Raw genomic sequence first — 17,202 nt, forward strand, 5'->3', positions numbered from 1 at the left:
CCCGAAGTGTCCACAATCTTCCCATCTACTCAACAAATACGTTGTAGGCTTGTCCACTTTTCGCTCCTAAGTTTTCTATACAACTTCCACATTGTTAAAAAAGAATTCAGATTAAAGAAAGCGCTCACAAACAACTTTTTCCAACCTGCTCGCCCGCTAACATTCAAACGTAAATTTAAGAGTCATAAAAAGAAGATAGAAAAAAATATTATATTTTCCAGGTGGGCCGGTGACTTCTACTTTCCGCAACCTGAAGCGTTTTAGGCGGTGAGGTGGAAGAAGGGGGACAAGGGAGAACCTGAAGATTTGTTTGAAGTAAGCTGTCATCGGGCAGGGCAAGCAGGTCTTCATATCTCTGCAATATATATCTATATGCGGCAGACCTTGTTTAGGCAATCTATTGTTTCGGGTATAAGTAGGGAAGTTTCCTCATTCTGTAGGATTCTTAAACGCATTTCTAGGGCCACGGAATGCGTCAAATTGCACATACCCACGCCTCCTTTCTCATAACAGGTTTACGCGCGATTTCTTCCCTTCTAGAAGGCCTCTTCCTCCTTTACTAAATCGGGTGTGGTTTCATCAGTTTTCTCCACAAAATCCCTGAAGTTCTCTTAATTTTTTCGAGGGTCGGGTTTTTATAGTGTTATCTACGGTTAATATCAGCGAAGGGCCTTTAGATCCGAAGGTATTATGGGGCAGCAATCTCTGATATACAGTTTTGTCGCGAGGGGCACCGTGGTGCTTGCGGAGTACACGGAATTCAAAGGCAATTTTACAAGTATTGCCGCTCAGTGCCTGCAAAAGCTTCCCGCCAGCAACAACAAGTTCACATACAATTGCGATAATCATACCTTCAACTACCTTGTTGAAGATGGCTTCGGTATGTATTTGTTCTGAGATGATTCTGTTGATTTTTGAGTTTTGTCGGTAGACTTAGGGTTACATTTTGTATTCCTTTTGGGAATAAGGGTTTTGCTTCGATGAATTTATTGGGTTTCTGAGAAATGGTTTTCATTTTATTTTTAATGGTAAGTGAGGTTATGTTATGTTGTGATGGGTTTGATCGGTTCTTCTGGCTGAGTTTGGATCTGTTTCTTATTGATGGGTATGTTCATGCAATGATATTTTATTGTAAGCCTGCTATTTTCTGATGACGGATCCGATCTCTTATTATTTCTCTATCTGATGATTTTGTTTTCATTAAGGTAATCCACTGAAAAAGCCTTAAACTTTGTGTCGTTAGATCATTATTATGATTTTCTAGTTTTGTGATCCATTAATGATTGCAAGTGCATTCTAAAGCCTGGATGAGGCCGATCCATCATCTCTTCAGGCATGTGTGTGTGCAAGCATGTCTGACGTTGCAGAGAATATAGACAATGCCTTGGGTGCATTGAATATGAATAACAGCACAGACTTATCTAAACTGGGGTTTGATATGCACCTCTAGGGAAGATATGCAACCTCTAGGTGCACTTCGGGCCTAGGTTTAGATGAGTTTGTTCTAGTTATATTAAAAGGTACAGCCATGCTGGGCATCGATCATTAATTAATTTGGAGATCCAGTTTCCCTACGATTATTCTTTTTGTGTTGTGTATATGTTTCCAGCTTCATTGAGACTGAATGTGCACCATTACATTGTTGATACCACTCCGATCAATATTCTAAACGCATATTGTCCTATGGTGGGAACAGCTGGGGAGTACTCCGGATGGAAATTTGTGTTGGACAAATGAGAATTTTATTGCACAATAGGCAGTCCAGGATTGGATGGGTTTGTTTGTGGCCTTTTCTTGTGTCACATTTTTAACGTAGGTATCATTATGAAGAAATTCTGTTGTTGCATGGAATCTCATATAGCCCAGAAGGGATCACCCATTCAAGTAACTTGCCTGTTGTCTGTTTGAAAAAGGGATCACCCGTTCAAGTAACTTGCCTGTTCTGTTTGAACAAGAAATATGTCGAGGTGGTCCAAACATTCCGGTTCTTGTTCTTAATTGCCTATGGGTTTTGCTGTAGGAGATTATTGCACCTGTTTTAAGGTATTGTTCTCAGCACGTGAGAAGAGGGTCCTTTCTAGTTGCTTGCAACGGAAAAAGAAGACCCCAAATTCTCTTCTGTGGTCCCGAGCACTTAAATATGAGAGTTGCCTGTAATGTTGGTTTTGATCTTTTGATATTCAACTTTATTCCATTAAATTTAAGTAAATAGTGCTGTTATTTGAAAGAGTATGGGAATTGGATTTGGTGGATTGTGGTACCTGATTGAAGGTAATACCAAGGGAAATGGGTCTTTGGGATCTTTTTTTACAGAAGTTTGTTTTAAATATAATCAAGCATGGTTTTCACACTAATTTGACATATTGATATGAAATTACAATTGCTAGATGCCTTCATTTTTGGAGGTAGATAATCAAATAACATTATTAATTATCTATTTCTTTTATCAAGGTTAATAGTTTAGCACATGCCTTGAAACAATCTTTTTATTTTATGTGAACCCAGAGAGACACAGGAAGCTATGATAACTGGTCAAGGTCATCCAATAGAATTTGCTTCTGGTGGAAAATATAGAAAATATTATATTATTATCAACTACTGGCCCAAAATTTCTTTAGGATTTCTGAAGACTGGAATTAAAACAAAGGCCCCTTGAAGCATAAATGCTACTGTCCAATCTGATAAGGAATACTTGGAGCAGAAATGATATTTTCCAATCTGATAATGGATTTTGAATTCAATGCAATGCTAACTAAATCTTTAGTAGTAGTGGTGTCTGTAGCATTTTGCTTGACTATGGAGACATACATCCAGAGGATCATTTGGTTGCTCATTTGATATTCTTTGTCAAATATGAGCTAATATTTATTTTTGCTTCCTATAGTATATCTGATCCTCTCTTGACTCAGTGCTAGGTGTTTTATTTTATTTTATTTAAATTTTACAAAAAAATGGAAAATTTGATTATAATATAAAAGCTATGACTGAAGTCAACAGGGAGAAGTACAGTTAAATAAAGCCAGTGTCCTAACCTTGATAGGAGATTAAACAAAAATGCTTCTCCCTACTAGACCCATTTTGACCAAAATACATGTATGGAATGTCTTGATAATACACATGTCCATCAACTATTAATTGTCCCAATTTTTAAGTGTGCCAAGATTTTATCATGTGTCTGCCTGTTCATTGTTTAGGACATGGAACCCTTGCACTGATTCAAAACATCCTTTGAAGGTTATCGAAAGAGAACTTGAGCCAACTTGTTGTCTGTTGGAGTTATACTGTGAATAATGTCTGATGATAATTGTGGAACCCCGAAATACAAATAATTTTTGTATGTGCCATTGGTGTGCCAATGACAGACACTGGAGCAGGACATATGCTTGTGTGGCTCTTCTTGGTTGTTTGTCATATGGCCAAGTCTCCATGCAAAACTGTGTTTTAGGATTTCTCTGGCAATAAAGCTAGATGGTTTTATCATCTTTAGCTATGCTATTTACTTCCCATCTGATTTTGTCTTGAGGTATGTGGTGCATACCACAGTGATTATTATTTTAAATATTCGTGTATAAGACACTACTAATTTGAATTGTCTCCTTAGAGTTATTTACATTAGTTTTGGATATTTGATGCACATTAACATTCCTTTTGCTTGACTGTACCTCCTTTGGCACAACTTTTACAAATAGGATTTTCAGTTGACATCTTTAGTGCACTTTCCTCACTTATGATGCACAACTGCGTGACTTTGGCATGAGTGATCTTAATGGTTGTTCCGCATGAATATTTTAAATGATGCAGCTGCTGCAGGGCTGTAGCTGGGTTGAATATAGTTCCTCTGTTCCCAGACTAAGGGAATGCCTGTGGTTCCATTGGTTGGATTTTCTTTTTGCTCATCAGTTACAGGATCAGTGTAGAGCAACTCTTTCGACACCTTATTTTTCAATATTTGTGTTTGGTCTATCTCTTGTTGTTGACACCCCAGCTATTGCATTCCATGTTGCATGACATTAGAGCAAAACATCAATATGGATTCTGATTCAGTCGATACTTTCTTCCTACTGCTTTCAAATATTGATTTCCAAACTTTGAAGATTTTCAAATATGAACTGTTGCTTCTTGTCATGGTTTAACCAAAAATGGAATTTTTGATTGTTCTATTCCAACCTCAAATATGTACTTTAATATGTATGATATAAAAACAATGTTCAAAATATACCTATTTGCAGATACTGGTTTCTGTTTACTGCCAAAAGAACCTTGATGTGTGTGCTTCATTATAGTGGGCTATACAGTTTTAAACTTCGTATTTGCATATGCACTAAAATCAAAGTGATTTTGGTATGCATACAAAATTCACAGCTTTTGCTGTCTTAGAACTCAAATTCTCTTGTGATATTATTTATTCACAGACAAATCTTTAAAAGCCATTGAATTCACCCGCATAATAATCTTGTAAGGCACCTGAAAAATAGTCTCACTGAATTTTCTCTTGATTAGCTGGATACTATTTTGATTTGAAATTTATGGGAAGATGCATCTTAAAAAATAATATTGGGAAGTTTGCAATTTTTCATATCCATCTTTTGCTAATCTGTAATAATGTATTTTTGCTAATCTGTAATAATGTATTTTTCAATAAAAATAAAGTCTATGATCTTTGTACATATCTAGATAGTATGGCAGGTGCCTTTGTTTGCATTCTTGAAAAGGATGACTCTGTAGGTGAATATCTGCAATATCTTCTGTCAGTTTACACAGATGCTCTGCATGAAAGCAAATGCTGATATTAGCTGACCCGTCAGCTGTTCTGTTATCCAATAATTTATTCCATATCTTTATTTAATTCTTCTAATACGGTCATTGCCATGATTTGGCAGTTTAATGGTCTTTATTCAGCCATTAGCAATTCTTTAAGCTTTGTTTTTGTCTCTTCATTCCTCGGATCCTTTAAATATGACCTACACTGTAAAAATGAGATTAGCGTGTCACATAGTTAGACTAATTTGTTTTGAAGTTGGTTTTGCTTATATTGTGTGTGCTTATTCGACATTCACCTGTTAAAATCTTTGCAGTTCCTTTTTTCTTCTGAAACCTTATAGGCATTCAAAATGTTGTGCTATTCTTGTGAACAATTTAAGAAAATATTTTATGGTTTAGTAGTAACTTGCAATTCCTCCAGGTGTATGACCATTTATTTTTCTTCCTACGGAAAGTCAGGGTCGGTCCACCCGAAGGGACCACACCCCCCGGCCAAACTAATTCATGCCTAACCGCTAGGGCATCGAGGAGAATTGAACACGTGACCTCCCAATGGCAAGGTGTTTTAGCAACGAGACCTCGACCAATTGAGCTAACCTTTGGGGCTTAAAAGTTCACAAACTTCGAAGCCAATACAATGATATTTATCAAGGCATTTTAACTCTTCATGTCACTGATGGGGATTTGAACTTGGATAGAGAAGATACTAGCCATTTTGCCCAACCACTTGAGATAACCCTAATTAACATATATATTCCAGCCAATAGAGTTATTGTTTATATCTGTAGAATTATTGCTTGTGAGATTTGGTGTTATGGCTTGTGGATGGCCTCAGGGACAAGGTTTGGTTTTTGTAGGGTTTAATACATGATTTATCATTGCATTATGACTTATAAAATCATGTCAAATCAGTGTTGCACGATCCTCCCCCCACCAAGGATCCAAGGCTGGAACCACGTCCCATGTGGATCCTTGGGCGATCCTTCAGTGGAATCGTGGATCTGAAAATCAGATCTGTGGTTTTTCTGTTTTGAGACGATTCTTGGAAATCTGGAACTGTGCAGGCTCAATCAGCGGTTTCGGATTCTCAATCCACAGATCCGGGCAGATCGTGAGCAGATCTGGAGGGAGATGGGCAGTTCCACAGGGTTCAATATCTATTTTTTATTTTAATATTTTGTTTAAATTTTTCTTTGACTTAAGTTGGGTTGTGGCTTCCTGGACACTCCCAAGGTGCTCCCTTGATGCTCCTTAGATGCTCCCTCAATTCCAGCCTCATCGGACTTCATATGGAGAAAGTAGAAGTTCATATCCTCTTCAAAATTCAGCAGACTTAACAGTTTTAAGGAATTCGAATGAGTGGGATTGTGGCATTTCATTAGATTATATCCTGTATGAGGGTATGTGATTGACATTTAATCAAGAACACCAAACCCTATATGTACCATAGTGTTGGAACTTGGTGGTTTTAATTGTTGAACTCTTTTGTGATGGCCTTAACAAAAATTCACCTTTCAATCAAGTCAAAATCATTGTTTAAGCATGTTAAGCTTTCTCTACCATATTTTAAGGCCTTGGATTAGGTAGTTTGATAAAAATTGGGCAATGTTGACTAATATCCCTAGACAATTGAGGTAGAGGCAAAGGCTAGACAAGAGGAGAGGAATCTAGATTCTAGATGGTTGATGCTCGAATAATTAATCATTGATGTATAATGGATGCCATATCTATCTTGATTTATTTACAACTATGGATGTTTTCACATTTTTTACAACTAATTTGGTATTTTGAATATTTTTTTTTAAATATAAATGCCAAAATATATTATATATATACTATAATTCACATGACACGTCCCTCAAGGTCTCGTGTCTTGTATTTCACATGTCAGACATGAAACGTGCCCTAAAACATGTCGAAAACATTTTTCTTCATGTCCTCCAATCGAGACACGTGTTTTGGATGTGGCGAAAACATGCCCTAACATTTTTGGCTCTTAGGACACGTGTCCCATGAAAAGTGACATTTAAAACCTGCAACATGGTTTATTTTTGCATTGTTTGCTGCCAAAGTCAAGTTTGCTCATTGCCGAAATCAAAATTGTTGTGCAATGTGAGGAATTACATCAGATTGAGAACACAGTTCGCAACTTCACATTGAGCTGGACCTGGAGATGCAGAAGACGAATGTTCGTGTGCTTTGCTGAGAGTTTGGAGCACTGAAATTCCCTGTAAGTTGCGTTATAGCCTATGGAACTTAACTTTATTATACACCAGTGACCACATTTTATGACCAGTCAAGTATAGATCGTGTGTTGAAATAAAAAGCCCAGCTCCCTGTCATGTACTCACTGCCCACTACACCTTTGAGGTCTAAAGGGGAGGGAAAACTCGATTAACGCTGGTCAACAGTGGAGTTTGAACAGATATAAATTTATAATTTATAAATTACTTTATGTGAAGTTTGAACATGATCGAACTTGTTTGAAGTTAATAACAGAAGCTATAACATGAACAATGAACATTGAACTGTGAACATCATTGATGTAGTAAATTAATAAACTAACTAGTAAATTACTAAATAGTGTATACTAAATACTAAATAGATATCATCATGATTCATATCTATATGGATCATAAACTATATATATATATATATATATATAATGTGTTCCTCATGCCCTGTTTCTCGTGTCGAATACTCGTATTTACATGTCCTCTGTGTTTTTGCTTCCAAGAAAATGTCACCACTTGGTACAACATTGTGTCAAATATCTCCATATTGAAATGCTAATTAGTATTAACAGCAATTCACTTAATCTAGTCTTCAATTGCTCTCTCCGTATCCAGTTTGACATTGCAAACAGAAGTTTATGATGTTGGTTAAACAGTATGAGATCCAGAGGCGGCTGCAAGATACTGAGTTCTGATGGGGCTGTTCTACTTTCTTAATGATTGTTCTATTGACATCCACTTTGTAACAGCCCACCCTCTCAGGAGGGTGTTACCTACCAAATACACACTCTAATTTCTGATCTTTACATTCAAATTACAGCAAGCAATTAGTGGTACTGCCCCTCGAGTAGGGCACAAATTCAACGAGTAGACAGAAATTAAGGACACTCGAAGACACTTTGCAGGTGATTTGCAGAACTCCGAAACCAAATCAGCTGGTCAACCATTGGTGTTGTGGAGAGGTTCCTGGTATTAAAATAGTGTAACTTTTTGAGAGTGGGGATGGTGAGGGTGGATTTTGGGGAGGAAATACTGGTTGAGGAAGAGAACTGTTTGTGCCTACCATTGCTTGTTTTGAGCCCTTGAAACACCACTGCTGACTATTATACTGTCTGATCCCTGGGCATATCCTTAAAAATACAATCTTATCAATTTTGAAATTATTATTATTTTTATTTTCACGCAAATATGTTTTATATTGATCAGAATATATGTACAAAGGCAAGAAATTGAAAATATGTACAAAAAAACAAAATCAAGCCATCTTCCTTGTTGCTTTTAAGTATTAAAACCGAGATAGGATCAGAGTATACAAAGATATCACCATTTTTTGGGTCTCTAGCCAAAATGTAAAACGTAGCTTGGTGCTAAAGACCTATGTCTTCCTGCCAAATCAATTCCTCATGAAAACTGAAAGAATCAATTCTTTTGAGTCAGCCAATAATTCAGTTAAATTTTATTATTATTAAATTTGTTTTTTTTTTGTATTTTATTCCAGGAAAAGGGAAAGATCTCAAAGGATGTCACAAATAACTATAAACATAAACGAAGCATTTAAATTTTAGATACTGGAATTGTATCGTACCACAAGGGCCTCGTGTCATTAAGAAGCATTTAAATTTTAGATATTGGAATTGTATCGTAACTCAAATATCTTGAGTGTTACATCTCAAGATATTTGATGCTCTTGTATTTTTTTTTTTTTTGAACTATTTTATCATATATTTTTGCATGGGTGATCTTTTTGGAATTCTATTCACTGAATTCAAACATGAACCAAGGTGATTTGGAATGGGTTCTATCAGTGTTTACTTTGAACTTGAGAGTTTAAGAAGGCTTGTAACAAAGTTGTATGGTCTAAAGATGAAGGGAAAACAGAATTGACTATTACTGTTGTCTGAAGTAACTTTTTTTTTTTTGTCTTTTTCTTTTTTGCAGCATATTGTGTTGTTGCAGATGAATCTGTTGGAAGGCAAGTACCAATGGCCTTTCTGGAGCGCGTTAAGGAGGATTTTAAGAGGAGATATAGTGGTGGAAGAGCTGACACAGCTGTTGCTAACAGCTTGAACAGGGATTTTGGGTAGGGCTGTGGATTTCTTGATGTTTACATTTCTAATTGCCTATATCAGTGACAGAGTTAGACTTACACTGTTTGCTTGTTAAATCTTGCAGGTCAAAATTGAAAGAGCACATGCAATATTGCATTGACCACCCTGAAGAGATCAGCAAACTTGCAAAAGTCAAGGCCCAGGTTTCTGAAGTGAAAGGTGTCATGATGGACAACATTGAAAAGGTAGATTCTTATATGCTGGTTTATTTTTGTCAGCACATTGATAATATAATTGGCAATTGCCTTTTGTATACAACGTAGTTACAAGACATCTTGAAACTTGTCAAGACTTGGTGAGCCAATTCAGCTGTGCTCAAATGGTTCATGAGTCTGATTTAATTGCAGACACTTGCTGGCTCCCGAGACTTGTTAAGAACTTTGTGAGTCTGGTGAGTTGAGTATGGATAGGATCAATGAAGTGTTGTTGAGTTTTGCCAAACTGACTTTGTAATTTACCTGTCAAGCCATTTCAAAGTCTGAGTTACATGTTTGTATATCCATGAAGCAGCCCTTGAGTTTGTTATTAGATGGTCCTCTCCTTATGCTCTAGAGTGTTCTATACAAAATCTTAAAATGCTTGTATGCACAGGTACATATTCTTATGTGTGGTTACATCAAAACTAGAAACTTAATTTTCCCAATCTGGCAGAATGCATACTCTATCTACCTAGGCTCTTGCAAAATTTATATTTGTGATTTGCAAGCAAAAACATGTCGAAAGTACAATGGAGAATGCCTTTGACAAAAGAGACCACTACATACCATTCAGTTAATAAATCATTCCAGTAGATATCCCAAATGATCATGGCATAGTCCAAGTGGGGATAGCGTGAAAGGTCTAAGTGCTTTCATTTTGTTTTTACAGTTATTTGGTATGACAACAAACAAGGTTGGCAAAAGACATAATATTCTTAAGCCACAGAATAATGTTCCTACAAAACTATTATCTTCAAAACAAATTTACCTAGTCAAGCTCGAAGTTGCAAACATTGTAACTCTGTATACAAACTCATGTTTGGACTTTCACACCCCAGCCAACCTAGCAAGATTGCTGGTCTCCAGGAGTGTGACAGTGCTAGGTTGTGGGTGACTTAAGCTCCAGTTTGTGAATGGATAGGGCATGCCTTCTTCTAAGTGTGGGTCTTCTAACAAATCAACTCAATATTAGCATGATAACAAGGTTTCTTGACTTCCGTTTTTGTTTGAAAATCAGTTATAATTCTTGTGTTTAACAGGTTCTTGACCGTGGTGAGAAGATTGAACTTCTGGTTGATAAAACAGAAAACCTTCGTTTTCAGGTGAGTTGTCAGTTAGTTTGCAAAATGCAGACTTGCATCGTCTTTTCAGCAAGCCTTTGCCACAATATAGATATAAAATGTATTTCTTAGTCTTACGTGTTTGGCAGTTGAATGATGGATTAATCTTCAGTAGCATTCAAATCTTATGAGCGTTATCTGCTTTTTCAGGCTCAAGACTTCCAAAAGAAGGGAACCGAGTTGCGCAGAAAGATGTGGTTTCAGAACATGAAAGTGAAATTGATTGTCCTTGGAATTGTGGTGGCCTTGATTCTCATAATTGTCCTTTCAATATGCCATGGATTCAATTGTTCGAAAAAATGATCTGGAATAGATAGAGGTCCATTTGAATTGGAACAACTTTTGATTGGCTATGGATGGCATTCTTGTTCTCTGTATTTCTCTCTATATTATCAGTTTCGGGTGAGATAGTTCTATGATGTTTGTCAGAGGGTATTTTGCTTGGACAATCACTGGTTGATAGTACATATTGACTAGTATGACAACGAAATGTTCTGAATAGTCAGTGGGGCAGAGACTCTGATTGCGTACAGCAACTTTAGTGTATTATATCAAGGTCATGAATTTGTTATTGTTCTTATCTTTAACGAATTATTGTTTTACATCTTAAATTTGACCTTGCTAGCTTATGTTCAGTAAATATTCGATTTTGAGTGGTTGATAAATCCATTTTAACTTTGAAACAAGCATTTATGTAATTCTTTGGACAATTTGACTGCCAAGTAGCATAAAATTTTTGAAGGACCTCGCTGGGTTGCCGACAAGTCTGTGTGTGTTTGTGAGATGAATGTGTCTTGAGGCAACCTGGAAAGCAAGTATCAGGTTTAGTAGTTTGCAGATAATAGGGACTTCATTTTCTAAAGCAGAAAACCACAGTTTCATGAAGCTTCAAACGTGGGGAATTTAACTGGTTCAATAGTCTATGGTTGGATTGAAATGTGCTTTTTTATTTTATGTAATTTGCAGAATATTTAGTTAGTTTTGAAATTCCTAATTTTCTATAAATGATTTTGCGATGGGCTAGCATACATCTGGATTTTATGGTTTTTGCAATTTCATGGTGTCATGATTTTCGTTTTAAAACAATGATCGTATACCTCTTGAATTATACCATTTTGTTACAACATTGAATGAGAAGCACGCATATGCTTAATTCTTATTACAACAGGGACTCGTCAACCGACCACAGCAATCTTTGCTAGATCTGTTGCATTGATATTAGATTGTGATGAGTTATGATATTTAATTTATATAAGAAGCTATTTGCTAGTCGGTGAGCCAAATAAGATCATGTACGTGTCAGGGCTTCTGTCGATATTATTGGGTTCTAGAAACTCATGTATAATGCTTGATTTATGAGGTATTCTTGTCTGGACGTTTGCTTTTTGTTTATAAAGAGAATCACCTGATCTGAAGTTTGAATTGTCAGTGAGATGCTTTTTTTCTGGATTTAATTTTGAGCGATATTGGATAGGTGGTTTCTGCAGTTGCAAATTTATTGTCATTTTTTTGGGACCATAACATTCATGTAAAGGCCAAATGAAACTGGTTCTTGACAATGGGTTTTAGAATTCCTCAAACAACGCATCAAGCTCACTTACGAAATTTGAAATTGCGTGATTTTTAAATTTCAAGGAGATATAAATAAGGAGATTTAATCTTTTTCCCTCCTGGAATGGGAAAGTTTTCCTCATAATAGATGGGGTTTATATACCTTCAGCCAGTGTTGCTGCGAATACTCTTGGAATGTAAATCATACTACGAAATGTAACTAGAACATCTTGGACATGCCAACTCAACTAATATTCCATTGGCATGAAATTGCAGATAAAGTTGTGCAAACTAACTGAATTTTAGAGATATATTGAGGAAGGCAATGTTACAATATTCAATTAATCACCCTTGGAGAATTATATTACAAATGTAACTAGAGCATATTGCACATGCCAGCTCAACTATTATTCCATTATGTGAAATTGCAGATGAAGTCATGCAAACTAACTGAAATTTAGAGATATATTGAAGAAAGCAATGTAACAATAATCAAATCCTAACGAGCAATAACAGTGACTATATCATTGTTTAAATAATCATTTAGGATGAGATGGTAATGCTTATTCGAACTAGCTACAATCAGTGCTATTGTTTAAATCTCATATTCAGGATGGTAGTGATATTATTCAAACGAACTAAACTAGAGTTTTGTTCCATATAATTTATGTTAGAAGTTTGACCTCTTATGGCTTGGTCTAGATACCCTGGTTTGTTGTTGATCGCTTGCGGAGCCATGTCTTTAGTGAATTTGTGGTCATTCTGCTGTACTAAATAATCATTTAGGATGAGATGGTAATGCTTATTCGAACTAGCTACAATCAGTGCCATTGTTTAAATCTCATATTCAGGATGGTAGTGATATTATTCAAACGAACTAAACTAGAGTTTTGTTCTATATAATTTATGTTAGAAGTTTGACCTCTTATGGCTTGGTCTAGATACCCTGGTTTGTTGTTGATAGCTTGCGGAGCCATGTCTTTAGTGAATTTGTGGTCATTCTGCTGTAATGGGGAATGAACACCTTGTTAGAGATAATTTAGAATGGCTCGTGTTTGGACTTAATCCAAGAATGGGCGGTGAGTTAGAAGTGCGTAGAGGAGGGTGGATTGATCAACTCACTAATAGGCTCAAGACCCATATACCTGGTATATAACAGTGGGAGCTTTCTGTTAACGTGCTAGAGTGACTTTTTTACAAATTAGATGCCTAAAATATAACTTTTAAGATCGCTTATATTTTTAGCATGTTCACAAAAATATTTTCAAATGAGAAAGCTGTGGGGACAAAGATCTTATTTTTGATGGTAAGTTTGTATTAGCCAGATGGACTATCAATTGGGTGGATGATTTTTCAGATCTTGTATTTGGATTATCTTTGATTTTGAAATACATGGTTAATTTTTTTTGATATGATTTAAAATATATTGCTTTGTTGGGTCAGTGAAAGTGGTGTATTATTAATGTTCATGTTAGGCTTCTAGTCTCTCCAAACACAATAGTTCTCCATGCTTAAGGCAGTTGTATGTCATTGTTTGTTTTAGCAATTGGGTATTGTGCAAATTTGGGAAAATAGACGCCCTTAGTTGTGGAACTCCCTTCTTTCATTGAAGTTTTCAAGTGGAATGATTGCTTGCTCGTTGATTGAAACATCTAACCTAGTAGAAAGCAATCAAAATTCTCCATTTTGTGAAAATGTTATGTAGTGGTCCCAAACTTTTCCTTGATCATCAGATCCCTACATGTAAAATTCCTTCATTTCTTCTTGGATTTACCAACAGTCAGGCAAATGGACTTCCAACAACATTATCATGACTCCTTTATGCAACTACATGCAGATTTAACTTGCACAGATAGAGAATAATGTCAACTCAACTAATATCCTCTAAAACATTACCAAAATTCTAATAATTAAAAGATGAAATCCATAAACCAATATCTAAATTTTAGAAGATTAAATAGATTTGCATTCATTTGCTCATTTTCAAGGCCAACATTTCCCTAGAATGCATATTTTTTGAATAAGGTTGTTATAATGATTGAGGCAAATGTCCCAATGTCATCTAGGCTCCTATCCCCAACCAACGAACGATGTGTGTATTGCTAAGTGTCCACAAGCATAATTACTAACATGTCACCATTAACTTTAGGGGGGGCCTATATTCGTAACATGCTTCCACTAACTAGGAAATCCACACTGGATTTAGAATGCATATTAAACAATTGATTTAGATATGGATTCTCAATATATCGAACTTATGAATGCATTGACATTCTATCCACTGTTAAATCCATAATAAGCACTAACATGTCACTATTAACTTTAGGGGGGCCTATTTTCGTAACATGCTTCCACTCACTAGGAAATCCACACTGGATTTAGAATGCATATTAAACAATTGATTTAGATATGGATTCTCAATATATTCAACTTATGAATGCATTGACGTTCTATCCATTGTTAAATCCATAATAGGCTTCATGAATAAATGGCACCATTTCCACACATTAAATTTCCTTAACAAATCCCATGCATTTAAATCATAACAATGAACATCATAGATCAACATTATCTATCTTTCTTTTTGTTAACCATCTAAGTGGCTATAAATGAGTTAGTCACCATCTATAGGAATTTGTTGTAGTTTCCACACTTAGGTTGGAATATGAGGTCACATGGTTGAAGGAAAGCCATCAAGAACAACCTTTGACTCAATCTGACCCATTGATTCTTGTCTCAATAAATTCCCACTTAGTGAAGTGTGTTTGAGACGTCTTAATGTACCATCAACTCTATTATGGGGATCTTCCTCTCATCCCGTCATAACACAAACATAAAGCTACCTTCCTTCCCGTCATAACACAAACATAAAGTTACCTTCCTTGCTAAACAATCATTCATGAATTCCATCCCATTGAGTGCTTTAAATATTTAAGATTAAATTAAGAGTAAATCATTAAATCTTAAAAATTTAATTTCAATTATCCCTTTATTTACTATTAATCATATTTTTTTGATTTTTCGTAATTTATAATTTTAAATTATTTAACTCTAATTTGGTCAAATTTAGAACAACATTTTATTTTAAAATATTTGATTATAATTTAGTCGAATTTAAATTATCATTTTAAATTTAAATTTAAATCTATTCTAATTTAGTCATTTACATCATCATTTTAAATTTTAAATTTAAATTTATTTCCTCTAATTGCTTGAATATTATTAATTGAGTCAACAATCAATTTTTTCTATTAATCAATTTTAATAATTGACCTTGACCTAGTTTCTCTTAACTTTAATCCAACGGTCACTTGGTTTTCCTTCTCCTATAAAAAAGGCTCTTCAACACTTGTTTACTCACAAATATGATTGGTCCTTGATGATGGATGGAGTAACCATCCGAAACGTTGGACGGATCAAATTCATTACACATTAATTTTGGAAATCTCCATCACAATAGAAACACATTATTTTGACCCATTAATGTTGTGCACCTTCCAAAGATGGAATAATAGCCTAAAATGAACATTATCAATCTATTATTTCTAGAAATATCATTTGACTTAGTCTTCAACAATTGCTCTTATCCCACTACTTCATTAATACAATGAAATCATTCACATTGAATCTAGATTTAGGAAAGGTCCACCTATTCTCTTACAAATTAGTTCATTGAAGTCACCCATATGACCATCCATATATTGTAAGATTATGCTACCAAAATTCCTCTAGAAAGAACAAATCACACCATCAAATACTCATTCTACCACCAAATGCTTGGAGTGGAGTATACAAGGAGGCGAAAGACCCTCCATTAAGGTATCTTTGAAGCCCACCTTTTTCAATTATTAGTCACTAGGGACTATAGCATTCACCTCATCATCAAAGTGCATTGACTTCACATTATTTACTGAGTTTATGCAATTTTAACCAAAGTTTCGGAAAATGTTGAATATCTCTATTTTCGTGCAAATTCAAAAATCATTTTCTAATTTATGGAAATCTTATTTCTAATTTTCCATTGGTTGAGTGGGGCTCGATGGGACATAATTCCCCTTGTGGAGGGAGATTTATTGTCTATTTGTTAACCCCTAACAAATCATTTTAAAATAAAAAAAAGACTATATTTGTGAGTGGCCATTGTGTGGGTGAGTGCTTTGACACTATTATGCCTAACACTATTATTGCTTTGTCCAAAGATGTAAAAAATGATGGGGTTGTAGGTCTCTTACGTAAGCTAGTGGGGGTGGGGAGTTGTTGGGGGCTCACTGTTGTTATTTTGTTGTGTGGAGAAAGGGTGTGGGGGAAGTGGGAGAGAAAGGGTGTGCGTGAAGTGTGCAACAAGTAACATTAATACATTGTGTAGAGTGCTTAAGCAACGTTGCAGGTCCCTTACACAAGCGATGGAGGGGAGCAAGGTAACTACTATTATTTCGTTGTATGGAGAAAGGGTGTGCGGGAAGTGTAGGAGCAAGGACTCTAGGCAAATTTAGTGTCATTTATGAATGCATGTAGGGAAGCTAAAGTTACATGGATCAATGTTTCATTGTGCAAAACTTACAATGAAAGCTTTCAATGTGCAGAGGAAGCTTCTTCCGCATAATGAAAGCAAAGCAAATTTATTTAATAATAAATTTTATCCTTCGCACGATGGAAGCTTTCATTAAAAAACTATAAACCTAAAAATAATAAATATAAACCTAAATTTGTTATCAATTGCTAAAAACAATTAATATTATTATGAAAGCAAATTCAATGCCATTTATGAATGCATGCACTGAAGCGAGGGTTGCAGGCATCGATGTTTCATTGTGTCGAGCTTCCTTGTGCAAAGATTTATTTGTGCGGTGCGGTGTGTGTGAACTGCTATTATTTCGTTGTATAAAGAAAGGGTGTGCGAGAAGTGCGGGATCAAAGACTCTAGGCATATTCAATGTCATTTATGAATGCATGTAGGGAAGCTAGAGTTGCAGTGATCAATGTTTCATGTGTGGAGCTTTCATTGTGTAAAGGAAACTTCCTCCACACAGTAAAAGCTTTTCTTAAAAAACTATAAACGTAAAAATCATAAATATAAATTAAATTAATTTAATTTTATGACCAAATCAAATTTGTTTAATGACAAAATTTATCCGTGCAATGAAAGTTTTCATTAAAAAACTATAAACCTAAAATTCATAAATATAAATTAAATTAATTTAACCTAGTGTAACAAAAACTTGTTATCAAT

At 35.3% G+C, this 17,202-nt stretch overlaps 1 protein-coding gene across 1 annotated transcript; it reads left to right on the forward strand.

The window, feature by feature from the left end:
- Window positions 1-205: 205 nt before the first annotated feature.
- On the forward strand, window positions 206-11,032 carry LOC149246468 (vesicle-associated membrane protein 721). The gene is made up of 5 exons (XM_089457930.1): window positions 206-880; window positions 8,934-9,075; window positions 9,168-9,288; window positions 10,341-10,403; window positions 10,572-11,032. The coding sequence occupies exons 1-5, from the start codon at window positions 691-693 to the stop codon at window positions 10,722-10,724; spliced, it is 669 nt and encodes a 222-aa protein (XP_089314056.1). The 5' UTR covers window positions 206-690; the 3' UTR covers window positions 10,725-11,032.
- Window positions 11,033-17,202: the final 6,170 nt, after the last annotated feature.

Source organism: Pinus tabuliformis, chromosome 7 (genome assembly GCF_031772625.1).
Source record: "Pinus tabuliformis cultivar Carrire ecotype Pingquan chromosome 7, CPIR1, whole genome shotgun sequence".
Lineage (NCBI taxonomy): Eukaryota > Viridiplantae > Streptophyta > Pinopsida > Pinales > Pinaceae > Pinus > Pinus tabuliformis.